The sequence below is a fragment of the Desmodus rotundus genome, chromosome 8 (genome assembly GCF_022682495.2).
Source record: "Desmodus rotundus isolate HL8 chromosome 8, HLdesRot8A.1, whole genome shotgun sequence".
Taxonomy (NCBI): domain Eukaryota; kingdom Metazoa; phylum Chordata; class Mammalia; order Chiroptera; family Phyllostomidae; genus Desmodus; species Desmodus rotundus.
This window is the reverse complement of record NC_071394.1, coordinates 87,145,747-87,173,109: the sequence shown is the minus strand read 5'-3', so window position 1 is coordinate 87,173,109 and position 27,363 is coordinate 87,145,747. Positions and strand designations below refer to the sequence as shown.

Below are 27,363 nucleotides of genomic sequence, written 5' to 3'. Positions count from 1 at the left end.
CCCACAGAATCCAGGAGGGGAAAAAATAGCCTCAGTTGACGTAGTAGCTTATTAAAACAATAGTCTACATCACAAACAATTACATTTATTTTTTTTAAAATATATTTATTGATTATGCTATTACAGTTGTCCCATTTCCCCCCCCACTCCACTCCATCCTGCCCACCCCCCTCCCTCCCACATTCCCCCCCCCCCCATAGTTCATGTCCATGGGTCATACTTATAAGTTCTTTGGCTTCTACATTTCCTACACTATTTTTACCCTCCCCCTGTCTATTTTCCACCTATCATCTATGCTACTTATTCTCTGTACCTTTACCCCCCTCTCCCCCTCCCACTCCCTTATTGACCACCCTCATGTTCTAGTTGTTTGCCTAGTTTGCTCTCGTTTTTGTTTTAGGTGTGGCCGTTAATAACTGTGAGTTTGCTGTCATTTTTACTGTTCCTATTTTTGATCTTCTTTTTCTTAGATAAATCCCTTCAACATTTCATATAATAAGGGCTTGGTGATGATGAGCTTCTTTAACTTGACCTTATCTGAGAAGCACTTTATCTTCCCTTCCATTCTAAATGATAGCTTTGCTGGATACAGTAATCTTGGATGTAGGTCCTTGCGTTTAATCTTGGGTAATGTAATTATGATGTGCCTTGGTGTGTTCCTGCTTGGGTCCAGCTTCTTTGGGACTCTCTGAGCTTCCTGGACTTCCTGGAAGTCTATTTCCTTTGCCAGATCGGGGAAGTTCTCCATTATTTGTTCAAATAAGTTTTCAATTTTTTGTTCTTTCTCTTCTCCTTCTGGCACCCGTATAATTTGGATGTTGGAATGTTTCAAGGTGTCCTGGAGGTTCCTAAGCCTCTCCTCATTTTTCCAAGTTCTTGTTTCTTCATTCTTTTCTGGTTGGATGTTTATTTCTTCCTTCTGGTCCATACCATTGATTTGAGTCCCAGTTTCCTTCTCATCACTATTGGTTCCCTGTACATTTTCCTTTGTTTCTCTTAGCATAGGCTTCATTTTTTCATCTGTTTTTCGAACAGATTCAACCAAGTCTGTGAGCATATTGATAACCAGTGCTTTGAACTGTGCATCCGATAGGTTGGCTATCTCTTCGTCGCTTAGTTGTATTTTTTCTGGAGCTTTGAAGTGTTCTGTCATTTGGGCCATTTTTTTTGACAAACAATTACATTTAAATGCCACATAGCTCCTGCCCTTGAGAAATAAATCTGTGACCCAAGTGGTTTGACTCTGAGGAGTCCCTGCATGATGTATCTCATGTCCAAGACTGCCCCAGTTCTCATCTTTACCTTATAGCAAAATAATAATAATAATAATTAATAATAATAATAATAATAAGTGAATGTATTAATAAAACCTACTATTCTAAGAAAGAAAATGCAATGTTTTAGTGCACAGTACAAAAGTCTTCTAAAGTGGTAGACTTTGCACCTTAAACAGAGCACAGAATGAGTTCCTAGAATATATTACACTTAAAGCTAGGTAATATATTACAGGCCTAGTCCTTAAGGAGACTGGTTTCCCCCATTTTCCTGGATTCCCAGCTGGAGGACTTGCCCTGCCACTAACATGAACACTCTATATAGGTGGCCACATCCCCCCACTGGCCCATAAGCCGCCCCCTCAGCTCATGGTGCTTTTCTTAACCCATTGCATATGTGCATCCTTCAGTTAGTTCCAGGACCCCAGGAACTAAGAGTTGAAAGGGGCCTCACCCCAATACAACCCTGCCATTTTATAGGCAAGAAAACAGGCTCGACGAGAAAAAAAATCACTCAAAGTCACACAGCTAATTAGTGACTGGGTTTAGAATGGAACCCAAATCCCCAACTGCCTTGGTAGCCTCACTCATCACCCACTTAGACACTTGTAGCTCTACTGCAGAGCTGTGGTTCAGAAGTCTTTTTGGAAGCTTCTGCCAAGGCTCTGGCTGCAGACACATCTCCTCTAAAAGGTCTTCCATCCCAGAGCTAGCAGCAGCCAAAGAATGCACATTCTGGTTTACTTACAGAAGCTGCTGCAGATCAGATGCCTGGAAAGGGCACCTTTGTCAGAAGAAAAGATCTTGAGGCATTTGAGGGTAAAGAATCTTGTCTTATTGATTGTTAAGTCCCAGCAGATAGCACAATGTCTGGCACACAAGAATCCTCAAAAAATATCAGCAAGACCATTTGCTGAGCTGAAGTCAGAACCTCACAAGACTTAAAGAAGCATTTCATTCTATCCCATTAGTTAAAAGAAGCTCATCTACTGCTCCATAAAACCCATGCAAAGTCTCCTTACCCAAGTTTATGCCACTTGATTTTTCTATCTGTTTTTGAAGTAGCTTGACCATTATTTTCACTGCTGCTATAGTAGTTGTCGACAATCTAAAACATAAAGAAACGGTTCTGCACAGGAGACAGAGGAGTGCCTCACTCATGACTGAGGCCTGAAAAGAATGCCAGCTCCTTTTCTTATTTAACATCACCATGCCTCAATCTTCCCACTTATAAAAGGGTTTCATAGAGAGTAGCAACCTCATTAGTTGGGGAGATTAAACAAGTCAATGTGTGTACAGAACAACGTGGCCAACTAGGGTTGGCTTCTTAATAGCAGCTTGTATTGAAAAGAAATATGAAGGTGGGTGGCAAGGGTCCTGAGACTAGCTGTGCATGTCTGCCGTGGGTGTCAAGGGGAAGCGTAACACATTAGGTACCTGCTGTAGATGCAGTACTGCACTTGCCCAGACCCCTCTTCAGGACTGAGACACTCTTTCCTAGATGCCAGGGATGAGCCTTCCTGGAGAGCTGTCCTGCCCAAGGTTACAGTGATTTGTTGATGGGGGTTTACAGAGGCCCACCCATCTCATTTCATTTGGGGTCAACTCTTTCCAAAGAACCACCCCAACTCCAGAGCAACTGATGGGAACTGTTGAGGCCTTTGCTGGAACATTACAGTTCAGCTTCTCCTATGACCAGTCCTGCATCTCTCCCTTCCTGAGAGCAATCCCAATAATCTCCTGCATGTTAACCTCAGACTCTCAATTTCCCAGGGAACACAACCAAAGACACTGCCCTTGGCCTTGTTCATTGCCCAATAAAAAGTAGCAGCTATTATTCTTACTGTTGAATTGCCTAAGTGATCCATGACAAGAGACTTCCTGAGTCTCTTTATGGGTGACATCCCTTCATGGATGAGGAAAAGTGGGAAAGATATAAATAACTTAAACCAATTTTTATTCATCATCTAAAGAATCCTAAATTCCATAGTCTGTTCTCACAGCAATTTTCTCAACCACTGATTTGCCCCTTCTTTAGTTAATCTAATTTTAAAGACATAAAAGAAACATAGGAAATAATAGAATATCATGTTTATAAAATATGCATAAAGCGTAGCTTATTGTTAAGACATAATTTTATGTCATCTTAGAGGATCAAACTAATATCCAGCACTGAGGAGCACAGGCTCAACCTTTGGGCTCACAGGTTAAAGGTTAAAATCCTACTGAAGGCAGACATATCTTAAGGAACCAGTGGGCTGCACACACAACACTGGACAAGGATGCAAAAGGCCCAGGGTATGGTCTCCCCCAGCCATTAACTCCCTCTGGGAACTTGGGCAGGTTATTTGCCTTTGCTGGGCCCTACTATCCTCATCAGCAAAACAAGGTGGGTTGTATTAAATAAAGTCTAAGGTTTTTTCTAGTAAGAAAAACTTACGATTGCTTAACCTTGCAGAGATTTTCCAGGCAACATAAATAAATAAAATGCAGAGGGAAAGTGTAATAGCAGAGAAGAAATTAAAAGTATCATAAATTCAAATTACCAACTTCCCAAGTATGCATTACAGAAGAGACCATTAATAGAATAGAAACTCGCATGAATAGAAACAGACTTTATAGTTGCATTTTCCTTTCACAAGATTTTTATATAAATTATTGCCCATGTCATTGATGGTCATTTCCTTAATCTGGAGTGTCTGAATATACAGCTTAGCAATGCCTTAAGTCAAAGTTAACATTTTTGAAAATTAACCATGCCCAGGTCTCCGCCTTGGGCAGCAGTGTGCTGAAATACCAGCATCTATTAGAAAGAAATTATTGATGTCAAAGTGACATGCACTGTGATTTGCATGTGGCCCCAGACTAACCTCTAGTAGCCATATCGCAAAGTAAACGTGCCATAATTACCCTGGCCAGGAAGAGCTGGTTTCAGTGGACTGGCTCTTTTGATGCATGTTGAACACAATTGCCCCCTAGGGATTACTGAGTCTCATGTGTGTGAGTTATTATGTAAATTCTACCTTTGAAAAAATTATAAGGTGTGCTGTCAGAATTTTTTTCTTCTTTCAGTGCCCTTGCCTCCAATAAGGCAAGGTTGTTCAGTAATGCCTTCATCATATCTACTTGAAGATTATACTGCATGTGCTATGGATTCAAGCAGAATACCAGAACATATAGATGTGGCCCTGGCCAGGTAGCTCAAGTGATTAGAGCATCATCCTGATACGCCAAGGTTGTGGGTTTCATACCCAGTCAGGGCATGTACAAGAATCAACCAATGAACATAGGCATATATTCTTTCAAATTAGTATTTTGGCTTTCTTTGGACATATTTCTAGAAGTGGATCACTGGGTGATGGGCAGTTCTATTTTTAATTTTTTGAGGTAACTCCACACTGTTTTCCACAATGGCTACACCAGTCTGCATTGCCACCAACAGGGCACGAGGGTTCCCTTTTTTCACATCCTCCCTAGCACTTGTTCTTTGTTCATTTAATGATATAGTCATTCTGATTGGTGTAGGTTATATCTCTTTGTGATTTTAATTTGTATTTCTTTGATGATTAGAGACATCGAGTACCTTTTCATATGTCTATGGGCCATCTGTATGTCCTCTTTGGAGAAATGTCTCTTCAGATCCTCTGCCCATTTTTAATTGGTTAATTGGGGGGGTTGGTTTTGTAAGTTCTGCATAATAAGTGGAACAACAAATCTCTCTCTCCAAAATATCAATCAATAATTTTTTAAATATTTTTAAAAGATTTTATTTATTTATTTCTAGAGAGAGGGGAAGGGAGGGAGAAAGAGAAGAAGAGAAACATCAATGTGTGACTGCCTCTCCCATGCCCCCTACTGGGGACCTGGCCTGCAACCCACACATGTGCCCTGACTGGGACTCGAACCAGTGAGCCTTTGGTTCACAGGCTGGCACTCAATCCACTGAGCCACACCAGCCAGGGAATCAATCAAAACTTTTTTTAAAAAAGAACATATGGATGCTTCCAAGCACACACCACTAAGATCTTATTTCTTAGTGGCTTTTAAAGCATAACTTCTGATTCAGAACCTTTTGCCTGAGAAAGCATTTTCTTCAGAGTCCAAAAGCTGACTGAGCTTTAGTCTGACCTTCATAAGAAAAACTCTTAGGACTTGGTGCCTCCTCAAAGCTTTGCCTTTAATGAGACCCACGACTGCTGATGAGTCACTAAACAACTGTCTGAGGCTCAGTTTTCTCATCTATAAAATGAAGGTGCACGAACTTAACCCACCCAATCCTCAAGGTCAATAGGAGGATGCCATGTGAAGATGGGCCCCTGAAAGCACTTGGTGAAGCACACAGGGCTCTGGCTGAGATGTATTACTATTGTTACTGTTGACTAAACTGATTATCAGCAGTGATTTTAATAAATATGTAATGAGGATGTCTCCAGCTTATAGACCAAACCTTCCTCAAAATAAGCCCAGAGGTCAGAGTTAAAGGTAAACAGAGAAAAAGCGGACTCTGTGAAGCAAGCCCTCCCTCCTCTCTCCCCGGAGCTGAAGCACACCCTTTTCTATAGCACATCTATGTCTGTTTCCAATTCTCACTGGATATCACAGTAAGATACATACGGCCTTTCCCTCATCTATTTACATTTCAGGGGCCAGAGGGCACAAAACGGGATGACATTTAAAAAATAGTCTGATCTCCTTAGTGATCTCTCTCAAAATGAATAAGAGATCAACACATCATTCTACCAAGACTTCTTTTTCAGCCCCCATCCCCTCAAGCGTTGTCGTTCAGAGCATTGACAACTCTCCTCCCTTAATAACAGTGATTTCATTTGATAAATATGTTGCATTTCATTCGTGCAGGATCTTCAGCCTTTGACAAACAAACATTCACTTTGCTGAGGAGCCACTAATGGAGTGAAACCTGAAAACCCTTCAGAAAAGAATAATGGCCTCCACTCTGTCTCCAGGGGCAACTTAGTAGGTAGATTGGGCAACACTTGATTAGGGTAAACCACCCTTTTCCATACAAATATATTGTGTTTGTACAGAGGGGCTGTACATTCAGTTTGTATGAAGTGGAAGATTAGGTCACAAATCCTAAGGAAAAAGCAGAAGATGGTTCTCAGAAGAAATATGCAAATTACTATACAGTTGGAAAAAACAAGTAATGCTTTATTGGGAAGAAAGAAGAAAAACTACATATACAACTGTGTTACCTACCCGATTTTACTTGGCCTCTTGGAACATTTCTAAGAAATGGTTAGTTCCCAAATACATTGCACAGGTGGCCTTGTCACCCCTGACAGTCTGTGAGTTACTACAGAGAGTAACAACTTCAACCTAAGGCTACTAGAAAGTGATTGTCAAATAGGATTTCCTGAGATTGCTTATGGAGACCTGCTACAGCAAAAGTCATTTTTGACTCATGGGGGATTATAGTGTGAAAACCAAACAAATGTTAAAATAAATCCCCAAGGATTGAAAGCACTTCTGTATTAACCCTCAGTCCTACTCACCAATGTTTTGCATCCTCTTCAGACCTACAAGTACTTGAGTATTTTTTGTCATCTAAGACTATGAACAGAGTCTGGAAATGTTGGATACCTCTGGAATTTGTCCACAGCTTAATGGAACATACCAGTCTCTACCCATCCAGGTAGAAAATCACAAGACAAACAAAACACCCCACTGTGTTAAAAAGTTCATACTAAATTCTAATGAAAATTTAAACAAATGTGGATTTTCCCTTTAAACTGACATTAAAATGACTTTTCTCATCTTCCCATATGTTGAACAAGATGGCTGAAATGGACTTCCCTAAATCACTCCACACCATGCCTACCGAAAAGCCATGAAGAACTAGGAACTAAATAAACATGTTTAGACAATGACAAATCTCTTAGCTCTGCTGGTCAGGTTTCTTCTAATGGCAGCTCTCAGAACTGTACCATAACATAGGAACATAGATCAACGTTAGAGTAACAATTTTGAGCTTAGGGAAATGAAAGAGAAATTAACTCAGTGACTTGGAAAAATGAACATATAGATATTAAGGCTTAAAAATTGCTTCTTAAAACATCAGTGTCCCTCTGCAAAAAAACAACTTAGCAAAGCTTGGGAATTTCATAATGTTTTGCTGAAAGCTAGGCATTTGTAAGGTTTATGTTGCTTGTTACACTTCCTCCGTTAGCTGATTCCAAGTCTAATTGGAGGAGCAAAGTAAAAGAGGTACGCTTGGAAAAAAGATATGGATGTCCAGAGTTGCACAGTTTGAAAAATAAAATTGTCTTTTTAGCTTTTTTTTATTTTTAAGAACTCTACTAAAATGACAAGAATAAATGGGAACATTCACTTGCTTTTTAAACTGATCACACTTGGGTTTAACCACTAGCAGAAAAGAAACTTTACAGTTCCCTGGGAACCTATAATTTGGAAACGGAAGCACAAAAGAACAGACTTTCATTTTCAGGCAATAAATTGAAGAGAATTCTGCAGACATATAACAGAAAAGGAGCATAAAATATTGGCTTGTGCACTTCTTAGAATGTTAGTTCATTAACTTGATAAGCTGCACAGGGAAAAATGCAGCCAAAATCTACAAAGATGTCCACTGGGATTTCAAATTGGCATATTTACTCAGCAAGAAACAGCTAGAGGTTAGAGGAAAAAAATGCATCCCATTCTGGTAATGACGACTTAGTGTGAATCTTCGTAAAAACACCTTGTTGAAAAATCTCCATGTGGCCTCTAAGGGGACACACAGAAGCCCAAAACCCTAAGAATAGACATAAATATCATGACATAAATATCATGCTCCATAATCTGTGTCCTGGGGAAAAGTTCTACAAAATTACACAAGAAAATCACGATCTTTCACATCTACTTTTCACACATAATTCAACATAAATTTGAAAAATGTTTTAATTTTTCTTCCTTATTGCCCAAAATGTTTTTAATGCTTTATTAGAAACTTTCATTTACTGATGTGTGCTCTAGGTCTGTATTACTCATCAGTATAGAAGAGTTACAAAGGGTTTGTTGGGCAATACTTCCAATGGGCACTGTCTTCTATGAATAGAAGCTCATTAGCAGTCTCTCTGGGAGAAAACTCTAGTAACTGCATCCCATGTAGGTCAGTTACTGGGCGAGGTCCTTTCATAAACTTCACCTTATTTGACCCACACAAGGAGGTACAAATTGTAATCCTCACTTACAGATAAAAATGGAGACAGTGAGAAAGGGTCCCTGTCTCACTCAGGGATATAATTAGTCCTGAGCCAACAATAATAAGGGCCAGTATTTGAACACTGGAGAGTTCAACTCCATCATTCTTTATCTTTCCCTTCTTGTTCTCCTTGCCATGCTCCAAAAAACTGATTCAAGAAGTTAAACCAAGAACACTCTCTATTCCTATAGATTGTGGCTATTTCCTCCAAGAAACAATAATTGAAGGTACTCAAGGTATTTCAGACAAAAAAATAAAAAAGAAAAGAACTACACTGCCATCCGTCTTCAGTGGGTCAAGTTGAGCTAGCGAGGGTGCATTTCTAGTCTGTTTACTAACAGTATGTGAACCCAGTAGGAACAGAAAGTCAAGTTGTACAACAGAGGCTACAAGCCAGTGGTCAATTCACTTGCACGTGTGCTTAATCAGATCCACAGAGTGGTTAAAACATCGCACTATTCTTTAAAATCTATAGCTTTCGCATAAAGATTTATATTTTATGGCAATCAGAGGACCCTTCACCCTAGGCCCACCTTTATGGCCTCACTCAGCCAAAACTTAGTGGTCCCTAGTCCTTTCCATGAGGCATGCACTCAAGTTCCCAGAGTTCCCACTACTCTCTACTACATCCATACACTCAGGATACTGCGGCTGTAATTTTTCATTACATTTATGTTATTGTTTTTCTTATAAAAAACCCATTTCAACAAACCTTGTCTCTTTTCACAGACTGGAAGATTGCACTACCCCTTCACAATGTTCTCTTTATGGGTAAGTGCACTTCCCCAATCTTTGGCCTCCAACTTTCAAACCAACTGGTTGAATCTCTTCAATCTCTCTTTGGAACATGATCCAAAAGCCATTATCGTTGCAGGCAGTACTCTACCCGAAAATTTTCTGGATGTAATATCTATTTGGTTGTTTGGAATCATGAAGTCAGGGTGTCCAGCCATTACAAAATGCTAGCAGAGAAAAAAGCAAATTTGTAGGTGCCAATAGCATAACCACCAACTAATCAACCAACCAACCAACCAATTGACAAACCAGCTCCCAGGTGCCTGAAACTTAAAGGGCTTAACAGGCTAACTTATAAACAAGAAGCACTTAAAACAACAGCAGTATTAAAAAATCAACTGCCCCCAGAAAGGGGTGTTCTGCCTTCAGAAGGCAGTAGTTGCTGCATATGAGCACATCTGCTCAACAATCCAGGAAAGTGGGAGTTTCAAAATCACTCTCTATTAACCTTAACCAGAGACATTTTCATCAAAATTAATTGTGATTGCTTTTTATTGCATTTCAAATGCTATCCTTTATTTGGGGTGGTCAGGAATGCAACTAAACAATTCCAGACCATGCTATCTTTTATGAATAGGTCTATGAGGTAGTTACCAAGGCCCCTTATGAAAATATTGCTATACAAAAGTTCATGGGTCAAAATGAAACTTTAATTTCCACAACTGGATGTGTCCTTAGAAAAGAAAAAAAATTACTATATATAGAAAATACAAAAAGTTTGATGCTTCATGTATATCAGAGTAGAACTATATAAATACCCATGGGTATCACAGACAATATTTACATTTTTTTACCTTTCCTTGTTCTTATAATAACAATTAATCATTAATACTTATTTTGAACCTAGCTTGTGCCAAGTACAATCCTAAATTTTCTATATGCACTGACACTTTAATCCTCACAACTCTGGAGTAGATGTAATTATTATTCCCATTTTACAGAGGAGGAAACTAGTCCTAGGGGAGTTAAGTAACCTGCCCAAACACATTCAGCTAGTAAATTCTGAAGCCTGGATTGAATCCTAGGCATTCTAGCCCCACAGTCAGTTAACAAAACAGAATAACAACACTTACCTCACTGTCCCAATGACCACCTGGTCTGCTGTGTTTTGTGCCGACTGTATCTTGCTCTGTGTAACCTCTGCACCTTCGCTAACAGTTCTCCTGCTTGAAGGGCCTTCCCTACTGCTATGTCCCTCCCATGTCAAACTCATTCAGCCCCAATCCCACCTGTCCAATGAAGACTTTCTGACACTCCAAAGTTTTCTTGCCTTCCTCTCTTAATTCTCCAGAATCCTTACCATATCCATAATCTACCCTGCATGACACTGGTGTGAAAAAAATCAGAGGTGGTTTTACCTACCCAGCACCCTGTCTGGCAACAGAACTCTCTTTCTTGTGGGAAGTCACCTGTCCCCACTCTTAGCCCATGTGCTTCAGGTAAGGCTAACACCTGTCCTCTAGGTTCTAGGTGATCACATGACCTGATCCTAGCCTGGCCAATTCATGAATTTTACTAGCCTCTGAACTTTTCCTAGAACTACTAAGAAATAACTGTTCTCTTTCCTCTGGGGTGACTGCACTTACAGAATCTAAGCTGGCTGCTGGTGGCTATTGTTGGCATCACTGTGCACAGCCTTCCTGAGAATCAAGGCAACAAAAAGCAAAGCACAACTGTGAGTAGGATAAAGACAGATTCCTGATGCCATACTTTGAATATCTAAAGGTACTCATGTTGAAAGTCTACCTCTAGCCTTTTTAGTTAATTGAACCAACCGGTTCCCTTTTTTGCTCAGTTCAGACTGAGTTGTGTTCGTGTAGCTTGCAGCTATGAGTCCAGTCAACATAAGAATTAAATAGTTGCTATAAAGACTACAGTACTTGGCATATTAAAAAGTTTAATAAAAGGTACATACTACTGTTACTATTTCTCTACATGGGTTTCTTAAAGGCAGAAGACCTGGAATCAGGTCTATCTCCACCCCAGATGTCATTTCATTACTTTTTTTAGATTACTTTTACCATACATAAAATCACCAATATTTATGTGAGGAATAAATAAGAATATATGGCTGGTAAAGCAAGAAAATGTTCTACAAATTTAAGTTAACTGTTATCTCAAACTATAGGCTCCAATCTAACATCTCATGTGACTGATGGGGAAACTAAGATCCAAAACCCTGGGATGTAATTTGCCAAGAACACTGAAGAAGCTGTGGATTTAAATAAGCTACCAGTCCATGCTAACTAAGGTGGTCCCAGGACTGAACAAAAGAGCTGATCCTAACGTTGTGCTATCCAAAACAGGCATCAGTGCAAAGAGGCTTGACTGACAACACTAGGGCAGCTCCAGGACACACAGAAGAAAGAAACTAATACTAACGTGCCATGCTCTGTGCAAGACATTTCCTTACACTGTCTACTCTGGAATAATTTGTTTCTATTTTGTTCCATTAAAAAGATGAACTATGAGTACATATTGAAATTATCTAACTTCTTCTATCTCTAAGGAGGAAACCTAATATATGAGTATAACTGGGGAAAGACACTAATTAATAGGCAAAATTTAAAAGGAACTCCAGCCAACTTGAACTTGAACTGCCGTGTTTAAAGGCACACAGGAGTAAGTAAAGAAACTTCAAAGCAAATGCCCTGCTTTAGCTCGAATGTTTTATTGAGCAATGGAGAGAGTTCCTTTGCCTAAAATAGGAAGGGTTAATGAGAAAAATTGGTGTTTTCAGTTGGTCCATTGGTTTCTGACAGCCATCCATTCAAAGATAACTATATTCCACAGAGAAGACAGAATAATGATCTGTCTCAGAGTCTCAGAGTTTTAAGCAAAACAAAACCAGTTTTGTAAACTGAGATCAACTTAATGCATCCTTTCTCAAATAGCTTCTGTGGTAATATGCACACGTTTTCCTTCTCCTAAAACCAAAGCAACTTCAATATAATTCTAAAAGGAAGACATTTATGTCTTAAGTTTCTTGCCAACTATACAAACACAGCTCTTAATGTAAGGTATGGGAACCATGAGACTATGTGAAGTATTAGGGGGCTCCACCACAATCAGCTTTCCATGGATACCATTTTGAAAATGACCCTCCATACTACAAAAGACTGATTGGGTTCCCTGGGAGTACATTGTTAGTACTGGATTCAGAGCAAGGGCAAGTCCTCCATTTCTGTGCACATTTTCCCACAGGAGCACATTTTAGAGAGAGTCAATCTCTGATTATCTGGGGGTTAACAGGAGAAGCCAGGGCTCACCTGCAAGTGCTGTGTGTTGTCAGCCATGCTATCTTCTCGCCTGCGGACTTCTTCCAATAACTGGGCATTCTTCTTTTTTTCCAATTGTTGATTGTGCTTCAGGTTGGCCACCTTCTTATTCTGATCCTTCATATGCCTGAGACAAGTAAGCATAGCTTGGTTAAATCCAACCAAGGAGGATCATATGTTATCACAAGAGAAGCACTAAGTATAGAATATATGATATGGCTTCAGGAAAAGTGACAACTTCAGAATACTCTAGTCATTCAACCACAAATACACAATGAGCACCTCTTAACGCCAGGTGCTGGGATGGCCCTGGGGTTGCAGTGGTGAATAACATAGGTACAGTCTTCACCCTCCTCATGGAGCTCTGAGTCCAGTAGGGGAGACAGACAAGTACCAAGGAGACACAACTTAGGTTTCCTAACATTAAAGGAGATAAATAGCATGTTGTGAGAGATGGTGATGATGTGAGCTGCATGTGTGGACAGGCGGTGGGGAGGAGTGGATGACTTCAGTCACCATGTCCAAGGAACCCCACTAAGGAAATAAGACTGTGAGTGAGACTCAGAGGAAGCAGCCAACGAAACAACAGTGAAGGAGCCCTCAGGTAGGACAAGTATAATTCCCAAGGCAGGAAGGAACCTGGCTACTTCTAGCAACTGGAAGGTTGCAGTGGGGCTACCCCAAAGTGAGGGGTGGGGTAGGAGATGGAACTTCAAAAGTAGGCAGGACTCGGGGTACACAGGGCCCTATAATCTGTGATAGGACATTTACTTTCTTCTAAGTGCTTGCTGTCCTAATTATTATTATTCTTTTGGATCATGTTCTATTCTGAGATCATAATCCATTACTTTGGTTTTAAAATAGCAATTACAAGGCTCTAATCAAATACACTGTCATCACTTAGCTCAAACAGAATAATACTTTGGCTAAATCATCATGTTAAATAAAGCCCCAGTGCTGGACTAAAAGTTCTTAATGAATCTATACAATGTCAAAGTGCAAAATCATAAAGTGATCAAGTGAATAAGACTAAGGATAAAGGACCAGTTTTACAAAAGCAGGGAGTGGGGGGAGTTACGTGCTTTATGCGGACTATTTCACCAGCAACGTTTAGCAAAACATTCCACAGATTTAGGCAACCATGTCCACAGCAGCTGTTATAAATCTAATCCAACATGTGAAGAGGCAGAAAGGCAGTACAGAGAGTTCAGGAGCCGTGATTCCAAAAGCAGAGGGCTGTGGAGCAGAATCATTTGGGGTCCTTGCTAATCCTTTCAGCCACTCTCCTCAACATTGCTATCAGCCACTGTACCAAACCCTGAGTCCCAAAACAGGCATTTTGAGAAGCACTGCTCTTCTGGAAGGATGAATGAGATGAGAACTAGATGATACACAGAAAACACGCCAAAATACAACAACCAATAACCAAATGGAAGCCATTCTCAACAAGAAACTCTTACTTCTAGTGCTTATTAAACTATGTACATCTCTACTCCCTCCCACATTCTGAGAAAAGGAATTTCAAGAGAACTGTTCATTGAGCTGAAAAATCTTCTATTAGGGACCCTGCTAATAAAAATACTTTGAACACTTTGGCCCTATAAATATTTATAGAACCAACTGACACAGTGATTTAAATATTCCTGGCGACACTAAGAGGACAAGAGGTAAGAGAGAAAAACCATCCCCTTAGTCATTCTTTGGATTGGATTATTTCTGTCTTATATTTCCTTTTTATCAGATACAGTAATGTACGCATATGAAACTACCAGCAAAGTCTACATGCTAATCTACTCTTAGGAAAGTATCTTTTGGTTACTAGAAAGATGTTAAGAATGACCTCTTGCCTTTGAACTAAACAAAGCTTTAGTAGTTCCAAAGCTCATACAAACTCAGGGCAAGCACACTCTCGATTTCTTGGCAGACAGGTCAGTGCACAGCGCACATCCTATTAGGATGTGATGAAGAGGTCAGTATTACAGTGAGATTGTTTAACTATAGGACATTTTTTATAAAGAAATACTTTTTATGACTTTGAAGCATACCCTTAAATAGAACTAACTGCTAAATGTTTCCCAAGTATCAATGATAAATAAAACAGATTGTAATTGCAAACATCATTTGCACGGTTAAAGAACTCCCACAAAGTTCCTGGAGCAGACCTTGCTTTCTGGAACACAGCAGTGTTTTTTCAATCTGAAAAGAAAAAACAAACTCCAAATCCATGCATCTTTTAAAACTTTCCTGAATTAAGAATGAGCGGCAATCAACTCGTGATATATAATTTAATTCAAGAAAAATATACAATTTTAGATGTACAGTTTAATGAGTTTTGACAGATGTATTACACCCATGTAATTCCCACCACAATCAAGATATGCAACATGTGCTCCACCCCAGGAGTTCTCCGGTGCCCTTTTACAATCAGTCTCCTGCCACCACCTCCAGGCTTGGCAACCACTGATCTGCTCTCTGTTACTACAGATTAATGGAACCGCACAGTATGTACTATTTTGTTTCTGCCTCCTTTCACTCACGATAATGTTTTGATTATTATTGATTAACAATACAGTTGTCAGTATCAGTACTTATTCCATATGGTTATTCCAAAGTTTGTTTGTCCATTCATGTGTTGATCAATATTTGTGGGTTTTGCCAGGTTTCTAGCTATTAAAGTAAAACTGCTATGAACATTTTTAAAAAGAATGAGTACCTAAGAAAAATGAGAAACTTAAGTCCAGACACTGAGATGGAGGCATATCTTCAGTGTTCTCCAAGCAACCATTCCTTCCAATACCGGACACCAGCAATGCAAAAACTAGGGTTTTGAATGGCACAGCTTAGGACTTGGGCCAATAAGATCCACACAAAGCAAGGTGATGAAATGACCATCTTGTCTTTGTATATGTGTATATTAAGAAATATAAAGTGTACATATTTCTTTGTAGGATTGCTATGGTTTTCAAATATATTTCTAGTAGTAGAACCCTTTCTTTTAATAAAAGTTTACTTATATTCCAAAAAAGGAAAGAATGCTCTGCCAGAGGCAGGAAAGAGGTAAGGAGGAAGTGGGCTGGAAACAGGTGAGCACCCCACCCACCATACAATTCCCCTCTCGGGGCCCTTCGGGGAATCCCTGTGGCAATCACTGGGGTAGGAAGAGAGAGTGGGAGGCAGATAGAAAAGTCATGACATTTAAAAATGTCAGATCTCTTGGAAACAAGAAAACAGCTCTACACAAGCTCACCCGGCACTTGTTGCGGGATTGACCACAGTAATTTTTGCTAGTAGTAACTTCACCATTTCCAAGAATAAAACCTGTTAGTGACCTATCAATCTCCACATCTTTCCCATCTACAGAAATAAACCCATTCTGCACAAATCATGCTAAAGTTAGCACAGCTTTCAATTTTCTCTAGACTCAGAGAGGTGGAGCCCCTAGGTGTGCAGACTACAAAGCCCTCTGACAGTCTTGCCTGAGAAGAAAGTGTGTCTGCTACCAGCTTCCCAAACTCCCACCTACCAAGCAGGTTAGGTTCTAAGATTCCACCAGAGACTGACCTGCTTCATGTTTGGGGGAACAAAAAGTTATTTTGGAGGGATTTTTATCTCCAGGAAAACACCATTAAAAATATATCTAAGATGTAATTTTGTTTTTAATCTCACTTTTCCAGCAAGTATTTATTATTAGTTAAGCCATGATTCAGAGTCCTAGGGTAGGATGTACTCAGGTCCCTCTTCACCTCCCCAGGAGAAGGATGGAAGACAGAGGACTGGGAAGAGGGCTGCAGCCAGGTCAGGTTTCCCAGGGAGCATGACTTCTGCCCAGCAGTTACCCCAAGCTGACACCCGAGAGATGGGGCAGAGGGACTTGTACACATGCCCGTTCCACTCTTCCTCAGAGACATCACCCCTTTAGCAGTCATCGCCTTCTCACAGCGGGGGACATCCAGGTAGTTCGGCCAACAGTTCCTGGTCTGGTTCTGGTCGGGGAAGCAGCTGGCAGAAGGGGCAGTCTGGGCCTGGTAGTTTTTGATTTTGGTCTTGATGTCTTCTGCCATGTTTCTGACTCCTAAAGACGGCCCTGAAGCTGCTCAATGTGACCCTCAGCAAAGACCCATGATGCAATGTTTTTAAAAAAGCAATCATGGGAGTGTAATTTGAGAGTACAGTGGTCAGCTTTTAATGGGCGACTTCAATTGACTAGTCTCGTTAAGTGAGTCATGTCACTTTTCAAATTCAGCCATCATTAAGGAATTTGGATTAACTAAGTAATTCCAGCAAGTATCTAGATCAACAATGGCTACTATATTAAGAATGAATGTCAGAGAGGACAGACTCCAGCTATTTTCACCTGAATAGTGCACCAAAGTAAAATTAGAATGTGTTCTCTAAGTGGCTGGTGAGAGATCATCAGGCTTGGAGGCCTCTAGAAACACAGAGCCAGGAGCTGCATGTTTCTCCAAGGGCTTATGTATATTTGTATATAAAAGAGAAAACCATTTCTCTTCCTTTTAAATCTCAGCAGAAACAAGATGCCATTTTCACCCATCTCCTCTCAAAAACTTTAAAAGATGGATAATATCCATTGTAAGAGAGGATGAGGAATCCAGTTCTTTCATATGTGGTCAGGAGGAGTATAATTGAAAAGGCATTTTTGGAAACCAATTTGGCAGCATCCACCAAAATGTATGTACACTTTGCCCAAGTAAACCCACTTCTAGGAAAGGAGCCTACAAAAATGCTCACACAAATACATATGTACAGAAACTTTCATTACAGTGCTGCAAAAGTGAAAATTTGAAAACTGTCTCATCATCCACCAGAAGGAAACGGGCTGAAAAATCAAGTGCATGAACGCTATGGAACCCGAAGCTAGCTAAGAACATGAAGGGAAAACTGCCCTGGATGGTGTGGCTCAGTGGATTGAGCACAGGCCTGTGAACCAAAGGATTGCTGGTTTGATTCCCAGTCAGGTCACATGCCTGAGCTGCAGGCCAGGTCCCCCCCCAGTAGGGGGCGCATAAGAGGCAACCACACTGTAATGTTTCTCTTCCTCTCTTTCTCCCTCCCTTCCCCTCTGTCTAAAAGTAAATAAATGAAAATCTTAAAAAAAAAAAAAAAAAAAGATGGTGAAGGCAAAACTGAAGTATGGAGATGGAAAAACCTTCAAAACATATTGTTAACTAAAAAAGAAAGCAGGTAGCAGAATGATACATGCAGTCTGATTTTGTTTATCTTAAAATATAAAGGCCTGTTTGGATGGATATATACAAGCATGCATGGAATTTGAAACTCCTAGAAACCCCACTCAAGTCTGTAAACTATGGTTACCTTTGAGGAAAAAGGGGAAATGTTCACATGTTTCTGTATGCATTTGTGTGTGTGTAAGTGAGGTATAAATACATATAAGAAAATGCACAGCTATTAAGCATACAAGTCAATAATTTTTGACCAATCAAAACATAAAGCATCACCATCACCGAAGTTGCGTCCCATCCCCCAGCCCAGAAGTTATCACTATTCTAACTTTATTTTTAATCCACACCTGAGGACATATTTTTATTGCTTTTAGAGAGAGGAAGGGGAAAAGAGAGAGAGAGAGAAACATTTATGTAACAGAGAAATATTGATTGGTTGCCTCTCATAGGTTCCCTGACAGGGGATCGAACCTGCAACCCTTGGTGGATGGGACGATGCTCCAATCAATGGAGTCACACCAGCAAGGCCTAACTTTTATTTACATGAATTCTTTTTGACTGTTCTTGAATTTTATTACATGGAATCATATGGCACATGTTCTTTTCGGTCTGACTTCTCTGACTCAGCATAAAGTTTTTGAGATTCATTTAAAGAGTTGTGTATAGATTCCATCTTATTGCTGAGTAGCATTCCATTATACTATATGAATATACTACATTTTGATTTGCTATTCCCTTTTAAAATGGATATTGGGCTGTTTCAAATTTTTTACTTTTAAGAATAAGATTCTTATTCTTATAAGAATGAACATTCCTGTAGCAGTTTGTGTGTGTGTGTGTGTGGACATATATTTTCTTTTCTCTTGGATACATAACTAGATGTAGGTTTAACTGGTGGTGCAAATGGTACAACCCCATGGAAGATGGTTTCTGGGTTGCACGACTCTTCCAAGAGCAGCTGCAATGCAGGACCTGGCAGTTTAAACTCTGGAGCCAAGCTGCCCAACTCTCATCAGAAACCACCACTTTCTAGCTGTATGACCACAGGCAGGTTTCTTAGCCTCTGTGTACCTCAGCTTCTTCACATAAAAATATGTAAATAATAACCTCATAGGGTTCTTATGAAGAGCTGGTGAGTGAATACAGGTAAAATGCTTAGAACACACTCCAGCACTTTCCTTCTCTGTTTCATTTGGCTTACAAAGAGTGCAATCATATGCTGTGCAACACTGTGGATGCACATTTAGTGTCTTGCTTCCCACACAGGAACAGCAGGTATTTAAAGTACCTCAAACAATGAACTTAGGAATGCATTATTAAACCCTTCTTGACATACATTTCACTTCCACTTGCACTTCCCTTAATAATCAGATGAGTTACATTCCTGGAAGGTTTTCCTAATGGAAGCATTGCCGGAAGGTCACGACAAGCATGGGTAAGTGAGCTGGGATCGTGGGGCGACTGCACAAGCAGATGGGCCACACACACACAGTGGAAGCTGACAATGAGAATTGCATGCAGAATTTCCAATAATAAAAGCTTTTACTTTTAACCACTGAGATGATCCCATTTTTTAAAGCTTGTAAATACCATTCAGTACTTCAGCATAGCTATAAATTTAGAAAGCTATCAAAAATATTCTAAAGATATATTTACAACACATACAATTGTGCTAAATGTCACGAGCATGATATTCCTTCCTGGAAGAGAAGGTGCCTGGCCAGCTATGGCTACTTGAATCCAGCCCTCCTCCCCACGAAGAGTAACATGTAGGGCCAAGGTCTTGGGACTTAGCTCCAGAATGAACCCAGTCTCTTGGACTTCACATTTTGCAGCAGCCTCTCCAGAGCAGCCTGCCTATTTGGCTACTAGCTTTGATGACCACCTAAGTCCTTGCCAAAACCCTTGAGCAGGTGTCCATTTATTTCCCCAAGTTTCCCACTGTAGCTTTCCTCCTTGGCGGGTTCCTCCTCTACTTTGTACTTATGGTCCTTGTTCCTTTCACTCCCTGAAGTGATACCCTCCCATCACCTGTCTCTTCTATTCCTACCTCCTCTATGGTGTTTGGGGCTGTAGAAGAACCCAGAGACAGGAACAGTTAAAGCACATAATTACAGCACACCTTTAAAAGTCATCATTTATCATTTATTGGGCCAGTAGGACATCCCACTGATAACATAGCTAAAGCTGATAACATAGCTAAAGAAAGAAGGTTAAGGGGAAGGAGTATTCAGATGTGAAAACTTGAGAAATGGAGCTTCCCAGAAGCAAAGAGAGACTCAGCCTATCACTTTGTCATCTCAGGTTCCACGGACAAAAGTCTCCTTGGAGGAGATGATTCTATCAGGCTGTCCCCATTCAGCCTGATAAAATGGCTAAATCATTTGAGACCAAGGAGGGCCTTTGTTGCTAGATTGGCTCCATTCTCATCACGAAGAATCCCTTGCAAAGTGTGCAACACTGCCCAAGTTGTTTCACTGGATGTTGGGGATGGATTTAAATAATTTAATAAACCTAAGGCTCTTAAAACCATTACTGGCACACAATGAGTGCTTTATACATGTCAGCCTGATCCTACTGCCCCAAACACTCCTCTAGAGTGCATATCTAGTCTCCCTTCCCCCACCATCAACCTCTCCACCCAAGGTAGGAAACCCTAGGGAGGAGGTTACACGGCAGAAGGTCTTCATAACTAACAAGACGGGGGGTTTGTTTTCCTTGTAGATATTTCACTCTGGGGAAGGTTCTGAATGGCTGACTCCCTTCAAATGCCCTCCCTCATTCTGGCCCTGAAGAACCTCCTCCCCGCAAATATCAATGCAGTGGCATCCCAAATATGAATAGAACCCAATGAAGGAAAGCCTAAGCTAATGAGGGTAAATGCTGGGAGCCTATTAAGGAAGATCGCAGGGTTAGAGAGCAGAGAGAGCCAGGCCCTTTCTGCCATTGCCTGACCCTCCTCCAGATGCACTTGGTAGGATTGGCATGCACCCACAGGAAACACAAAGGGAAAAGGCAAGGCCTGTTCTGCACCCTCCTCAGGACTCAGTGGTCAATTCACAGGCATTTAATAATAAGGTCTTCGTCCTGGCAAGCAGACCATTACTAACAAGCATGGCCCTGATTTACTTACTATTTGACAAATAAATTTCTCATTGATTGGCCTCCCAAGTAGGTGTGATGACCCAGATAGCACAGGATAGTCATATCGATTTGAGAATGGTAACCCTAGAATGATTATTTTTCTCCCTGACGAACAACAGATGTGTTGTCCTGTTCTATATCCCTCTCACTAGACTAAAAACTTAACTACATGTTCAGGCTTCTCAGTCCATATGGTCACAGTTGGCTCCCCACCAGAAAATCTCAGAGCAGAGTTCCCTCATCATCTTCACCTGCCCAGCGCAGCATCCTCTACATCATTACATCATGACCGCACACATCCAATGGTGCCTCAATGCCCTATTGAGGGAAACAGAGGCTGGGCGGACCCTTTCTCTCCATCACCTCTGCTGCCACAATAGCTCAACTCAGCATTATTTCCTGCCTGGACCACAATGCTCTTCTCTTCTCCCTGGTCTCCCTCCTTCCACTCTTAGTCTCCCTTTAATTCATCATCCAGCCAGCAGCAAGACTGAGTGTTTCAAAACAAGTCAGATCACACATTTGTTGTCATATGACCCTCCAATGGTTTGCCATTTCCCAAAGAATAAAATCACACCCCTATGAATCTCATGCCACACCATTTTCACCTCCACCCCAGACTCCAGAATCCAGTCTTCTGTTTTCAGCTCCTACTACATACCAGCTCCATGATGTTCTCCCTGGCTGTGACCTCCCTTTCCCTCTCCCTAGCCACCACCCCTCCATGGCTGACTTTCATCCTTCAGGTCTCTGCTTAAATAGCACCTCGTCAAAGGGGCCTTTTCTGGGCACCAAATGTAAGAATGCCCCCTTCCCCTCACCAAAAATTTCTTTGACTGCACTCTGTGCACCTATTTCATTGCACACACCATAATTTGTAATTGTACATTTATTCGTATTTTAATTGATTGTTGACCTTTCCACCACCAGACGAGCGTTAGTGTCAGAACCTGGGTCTACACTTGTTGCAACACTGCCATGCACTAATGATAATCACAGCAGGAAATGTTCAGGTCACATGATATACTTAATATATTAGAGCTAATAATTCATTAGCTCATTTAATCCTCACAACAACCCTATTAGGTGGGTCTTTTGATTATTCCTCTCACAGATGAGAGAAGTGCCCAAACTCACAGAGCAAGTGAGCGGCAGAGGCAGGCTTCTCAGTTGGTCTGGCTGCAGAGGCCACCCCTGTCCCTTGACCTCTGTGCTGTGACAACCAGCTGTGGAGAAGGTTGCAGACATCCTTCACACCCCTGTCCCACATTCTCTTCTTCCAAGCAGCCCAGAAGTTCTAGCATAGAAACTAATTCCCAGGATACAATCTCTGTTCAGTAGCCCAGCCACTTTAGGACGCAACACTCTGAACTTCTCAGGGTGTCCTAACTAGTAGTGAATTAGATACTAGTGAGCTAATTGTCTGAGAACATGAACTTTCCACCAGGAGATCTTTGGAATGGAAGGCGGTAGCTTAACAGCTTCAAACTTCATGGCAGCAGCGACACTTCCTAAAATGAAGACCCAGATAGTAGGCAGAAAACAGGAATGTGACCACTTTTTGAACAAATTATTAGGTTTCATGGGTGAATCTACCACCACAAGTCGACAGGTTTAGTGTTTTACAAATCCTGACACTTTAATACATCATAACAAATTTGGTTCTTCTTCCCATACAAACAGGTTTAACCAGATATGGAGAGTTTGATGATACAATAAGTGCAGATAAAAGTAGAAGCACAACAAATAAGGGAAAGTAAGAGGTAAACAAAGAGGCAAGGACAATAACAGGCAGCAGGTAACAAAACTCAGGACAGAACTCCTGGGACCATGGGGACAAACCCAAGGTAGAACCAAGACATAAGACTCAAACTCCTGCCCTGTTCCCACCTCATGTCTTCTCCTTGCACATCACTTACTTCTTTTCAGATTAAAAAAACAAAAGGAATCTGAACACTTTAAAAACATTTGTATAACTGCCACAATTCCATGGAGCATTGTATTATTCTAAAAGCCTATGACTCCACTGTTAGACACAGGCACATTAGGGCCAATTTGGTAGGGTGTCAGTTGTATTTACAATTTGGGGTAATATAAAAACATATGGAAACTGTGAAAATTGACCCCTGGGGGGCTCCTGTTGGAGGAAACCAACATTCCACAGTCTGGCCAGAGGTTGGGGGCAATTTGCCCAGACAATATACAGCAAAGCAACCTTAGAGCACAGGGGCACTCCATATATGCAAGACCTATTTTTATTGCATCCAATCTGGAATTAGGCTGCAGCAGCCCAGACATAAAATAAAGTGGGGGCATAGGAAGATAAAAATCTTCTATGCTGACTTTCCAAATTAGAGTGCAGGAAAATGTATCAGAGTTTATAGTATTTCCTACAAGAAATCAATGTTGAAATATTGCTAAATAATAAAAATACCCTCTATTTATGTGTAAGGTGCTGTACTAAGCCTATAAAAATGTAGTATCAGTTAAACAAAACAACATCCTTACATGAAGAGTATTTTTAGCCTCATTTTACAGATAAAGAAACTGAGGCTGAGAGAGGTTAAGTAATTTGCCCAACATCATAGAGTTAGTAAGCAGTGGATCCAGAATTTGAACCATCATTTCTATGATGCCAAAGCTTATGGTGTTATCTATCATGCTATAGAAAATATTAAATTATTATACATTATTATGAGATCTTTGCCACAAAAATGAATGGAACATTCTAGCCAGGCCTGGACATTGCTTTTTGAGATGTATGATATTCCCTCTCTAAAAGCAAGGCAAAGCACTAGCCTCAGTAAGCTAGTTATACTTATTTAGGATCTGGTCCATTTGAGATATGGCTTATCAGACCATCCCAAAGATATGCCAACAAGGAATTAGTTTTCCATTGCTGCCTAACACAACACTGATTTATTTCCTCATGCCTTCTGTGAGTCAGAAGTCCAGGCACAGTTTGGCTGGTCCTTCTGCTCCCAGTCTTACCAGGCTGAAATCAAGCTGTCTGTGGACTGCATTTGTCATCTGCAGGCCTAACCAGGGAAGAATGTACTTCCAGGCTCATTCGGGTTGCTAGAACAATTCCTTTTCTTGTAGCTGTATGAATGAGTTCCCAGCTATTCACTGGCTCTTAGCTGAAGCTGGGGGCTGCCCACAGACCCCTTAGGAGGCTGTTCATAGCTCCTTGCTCTGTGGTCCTCCATGGGCAGTTCACAACATGGATGTTTGATTCTCCAAGGCCAGCAGGAGAATCTCTCTCTGCAGTATGCTAAGACCAGGTCTTGAATGATGCAAAGGCATCATGGGAGTGGCATCCCATCATCTTTGCCATATTCTATTAGCTAGATACAGGTCTTCCCCACATCAAGTGGAGGGGATTATACAAGGGTGTGAAAACCAGGGGCCATGTTAGAATTCTATCACATGTGCTATCCAATAGGAATTTCTGCAATTAAAGACATGTTCCAATTCTCTGCTGTCCACTACAGTGGCCACTTGCATGTGGCTATGGGCATTTGATGTGTAGCTAGTGCAACTGTGGAGTATATTTTTCAACACTATTTAATCTTATCTATTTTAACTTTAAATAGTGTTATGTGGCAAGGGCTACCATACCAAATGGCATAGATATGGACTTTAATAAATATCCAAACTATATGTTAATTATTTTAAGAAATTTTTAAAACTTTTGTTTTGTCTGAGTTAATCTTTCCAAATATTTCACAATCATTTCATTGTCAATTTCAAACATTTCATGGGAACTATCTACCTCACTATCTACCAAACAAACTTCATGTTTTGATTTTCCAAACTTCTTTCAAACCATTTTCACTAGTGCAACCTAAGGAATCTGGAAGGCCTAACTTATGGCCAATGAGGGCTTATAAAAATTTATGCATCCTTATACTTCCCCAAGTATTTATCCCAATGACAACACATTGCAAAAATAAATGCCTGTTCTTTCCACTCTTCTTCTCATAACTCAAACCTCTTCTAACTCTTGGTCTAATGTCAATGAGTAAAACAGAATCAGTGGTGGGTGGTGGATAAAATGAAAATCAATGAAGGAAAACAAAATTGCAGAATTATCAGCAAAAAGTATGTAAACCACTTCCCCCAATTATATGAGAAGACAGAACAAACCACTTCCCCACATGATTGCTTCAGCACAGCAAACCACTTCCCAAACCCCTCACTGGAACACCACCTGTTTCAGTTTCACTGGATAAGTTTTTCTTAACTCAATGGTTTACAAACAGTGTTCCGACAGCACTAGCTCGCAGGGATGTTAATAACTGCTACCAAAACAAAAACAAAAAGAAAGGTTAGGCTGAAATAAGTTGAGAGAACGCGGGGAAATGTGAACAGGTTTCTTACACTGCAGGAGTTTTCAGAGCCTTTGCTATTGTAAAGCGCACTGTGAATCTCCAAAAAAGGACATGGTAGAATGTGTTCATTGGATTTATTTTACTCAAAGCCTTTTGCACCCCATTTCCTGTCCACGATCATCCTACTGAATTATTGCTCTGAGATAAAAAAGTCTGAGGAATAGTAGTGTTAATCAAGTTTTCTCAAACTTTAGTCAATACGTATCATCTCAGTGATTTTTGCTATACCGTAACTACCTGTGCTACTTAATATATTTCTTTAAATATTTTTACCTCACATACCTTTTAGTCTTAGATTCTATCTCAGCAAGAATTAGTAAAATCATGTTTGCTCTGCAAATTAGAGATGTTCTAATACAAAAAGACACAGCTAATAAAATACATAAATTGTTCATCTGTACCATCTAAAGGCATCCTAATTTTTAAGTACTTGTCACTAATAATAACAAAGAATCCCTGGTAAAACTAAAGCTGGGCTAGAAGTGAGAGACGCCATTTAAGAACAGGAAGGAACAAGAGCTGAGTTCCCACCTTCTGTGTATGGCTGAAGAGATTACTGTTCAAAGCAGGTCACTGATTGCACACACTCACTTGGTTGGTAGTCTACGACCCTCAGTGTTGCTGGAAATTGCCAGGTGAGTTATAAAGTACAAGCAATTATCCCTGCTTGCCACCGAGCTGGTTCCTGAGTCTCACCAATTCAGTCGTTTAATCCCTTTCATTTGGTACTAGAGTAAGTCACTCTCTCAGCTTCTTCATTATTCACAAACAGGTGGAGACTATTGACCTTCACTCTCCCCTTAAGAAATTCTAGGCTTGACCAACCTGGGGATTCTGCTTAGAAGCAGAACAATGCCTTTTCTTTGCTTTTCATAAACACCACCAGTGGGCCAACCAGGCTGAAAGGGGTTGGGGGCGGGGCTGGATCAGCTCTAGTAACTTTAGACTACAGGCAGGTCTAAATGACAGTGGGACACAGTGAGATTAAGAGCTGTGTCTTGGAGCCTGATTGCATGGGTTCAAATCTCAGCTCACTATTTCATCACTGAAGAATCTCTGAGCTAGGCAATGTACAAGTTAAATCCTTGGGACCACTTTATGATGTAGATATTATTCCCCATTACACACCAGAAAAATGAGGATGAGCAGGTAAGCAACTTGTTTAGAGGGCTTTTCCAGTTGGGAGAAAGAAGAGCTGGATTCCATCCCAATTGTTAGACTCCAAACTCATGTCATGTACCTAATCTCTCTTTGCTATTCTTATATTTAAATATCTCACTTGCTACTTTCCTATCAGGGCTAACCAGAATAATCCTTGCTGTAAAACATTGATCGTTGCCTGGCTGAGATTGTTGCCTGGCTGAGATTGTTTTTCCAAGGCTGTATCACCCCTGCTCCCCATCAGCAGTTCCAAGCATCTTCTCTTACTCTCATCACAGAAAAAAGACTCAGCAAAACATTCATACATCAAGAGATATGCATGCACACACACATATTTAATTCACACACCCATACTACTTATGTTTATTTCACACAAACATACACACAAATGGAAAAAGATACATACGAGGTCTGCCTGGGAGAAGTCCAGCCATTGTTAATATCACGAGAATGGATTGTGTGACATCGATGTAACACCTGGAAGCCAAGGAAAGCGGACTGGAATGTACATGTGTGAACAATGACAACTTCACTGTACTCGTCAGTGGGGGCAGTAGATACCACTGAGTGAGCATGTGTACTGTGTAGCTGTCGCATTCAAAATGACTGAGCAAGTAGAGCAACAAATCTGCATCAAATTGTGTTAAGCTTCAACATTCCTCCATGGAAACTATTTGGATGATTCAGAAGGCCACAGCTATGGGCAAATGGCAATTGGCAGCTTCATTACAACAACACGCCCACTCATGCTTCATGTCTTGTGCAGAGTTTTGTGGTGAAACATCAAATCATCCAGGTGATTCAGCCCCCTACAGCCCAGATTTGGTGCCATGTGACTTATGACTTTTTCCAAAACTAAAATCACCTTTGAAAGGGGAGAGATTTCAGACGGCC

General features: G+C 40.6%; 1 protein-coding gene across 1 annotated transcript in view; it reads right to left on the bottom strand.

Annotated features, from left to right (window-relative positions):
- The window catches only part of ERC2 (ELKS/RAB6-interacting/CAST family member 2), a 932,688-nt gene that overhangs the window by 424,785 nt on the left and 480,540 nt on the right, over positions 1-27,363 (bottom strand). The window contains exon 13 of the mRNA XM_053930289.1: positions 12,561-12,696. Within this exon, the coding sequence (XP_053786264.1) occupies positions 12,561-12,696 (136 nt within the window). The remainder of the gene's footprint in view (positions 1-12,560; positions 12,697-27,363) is intronic.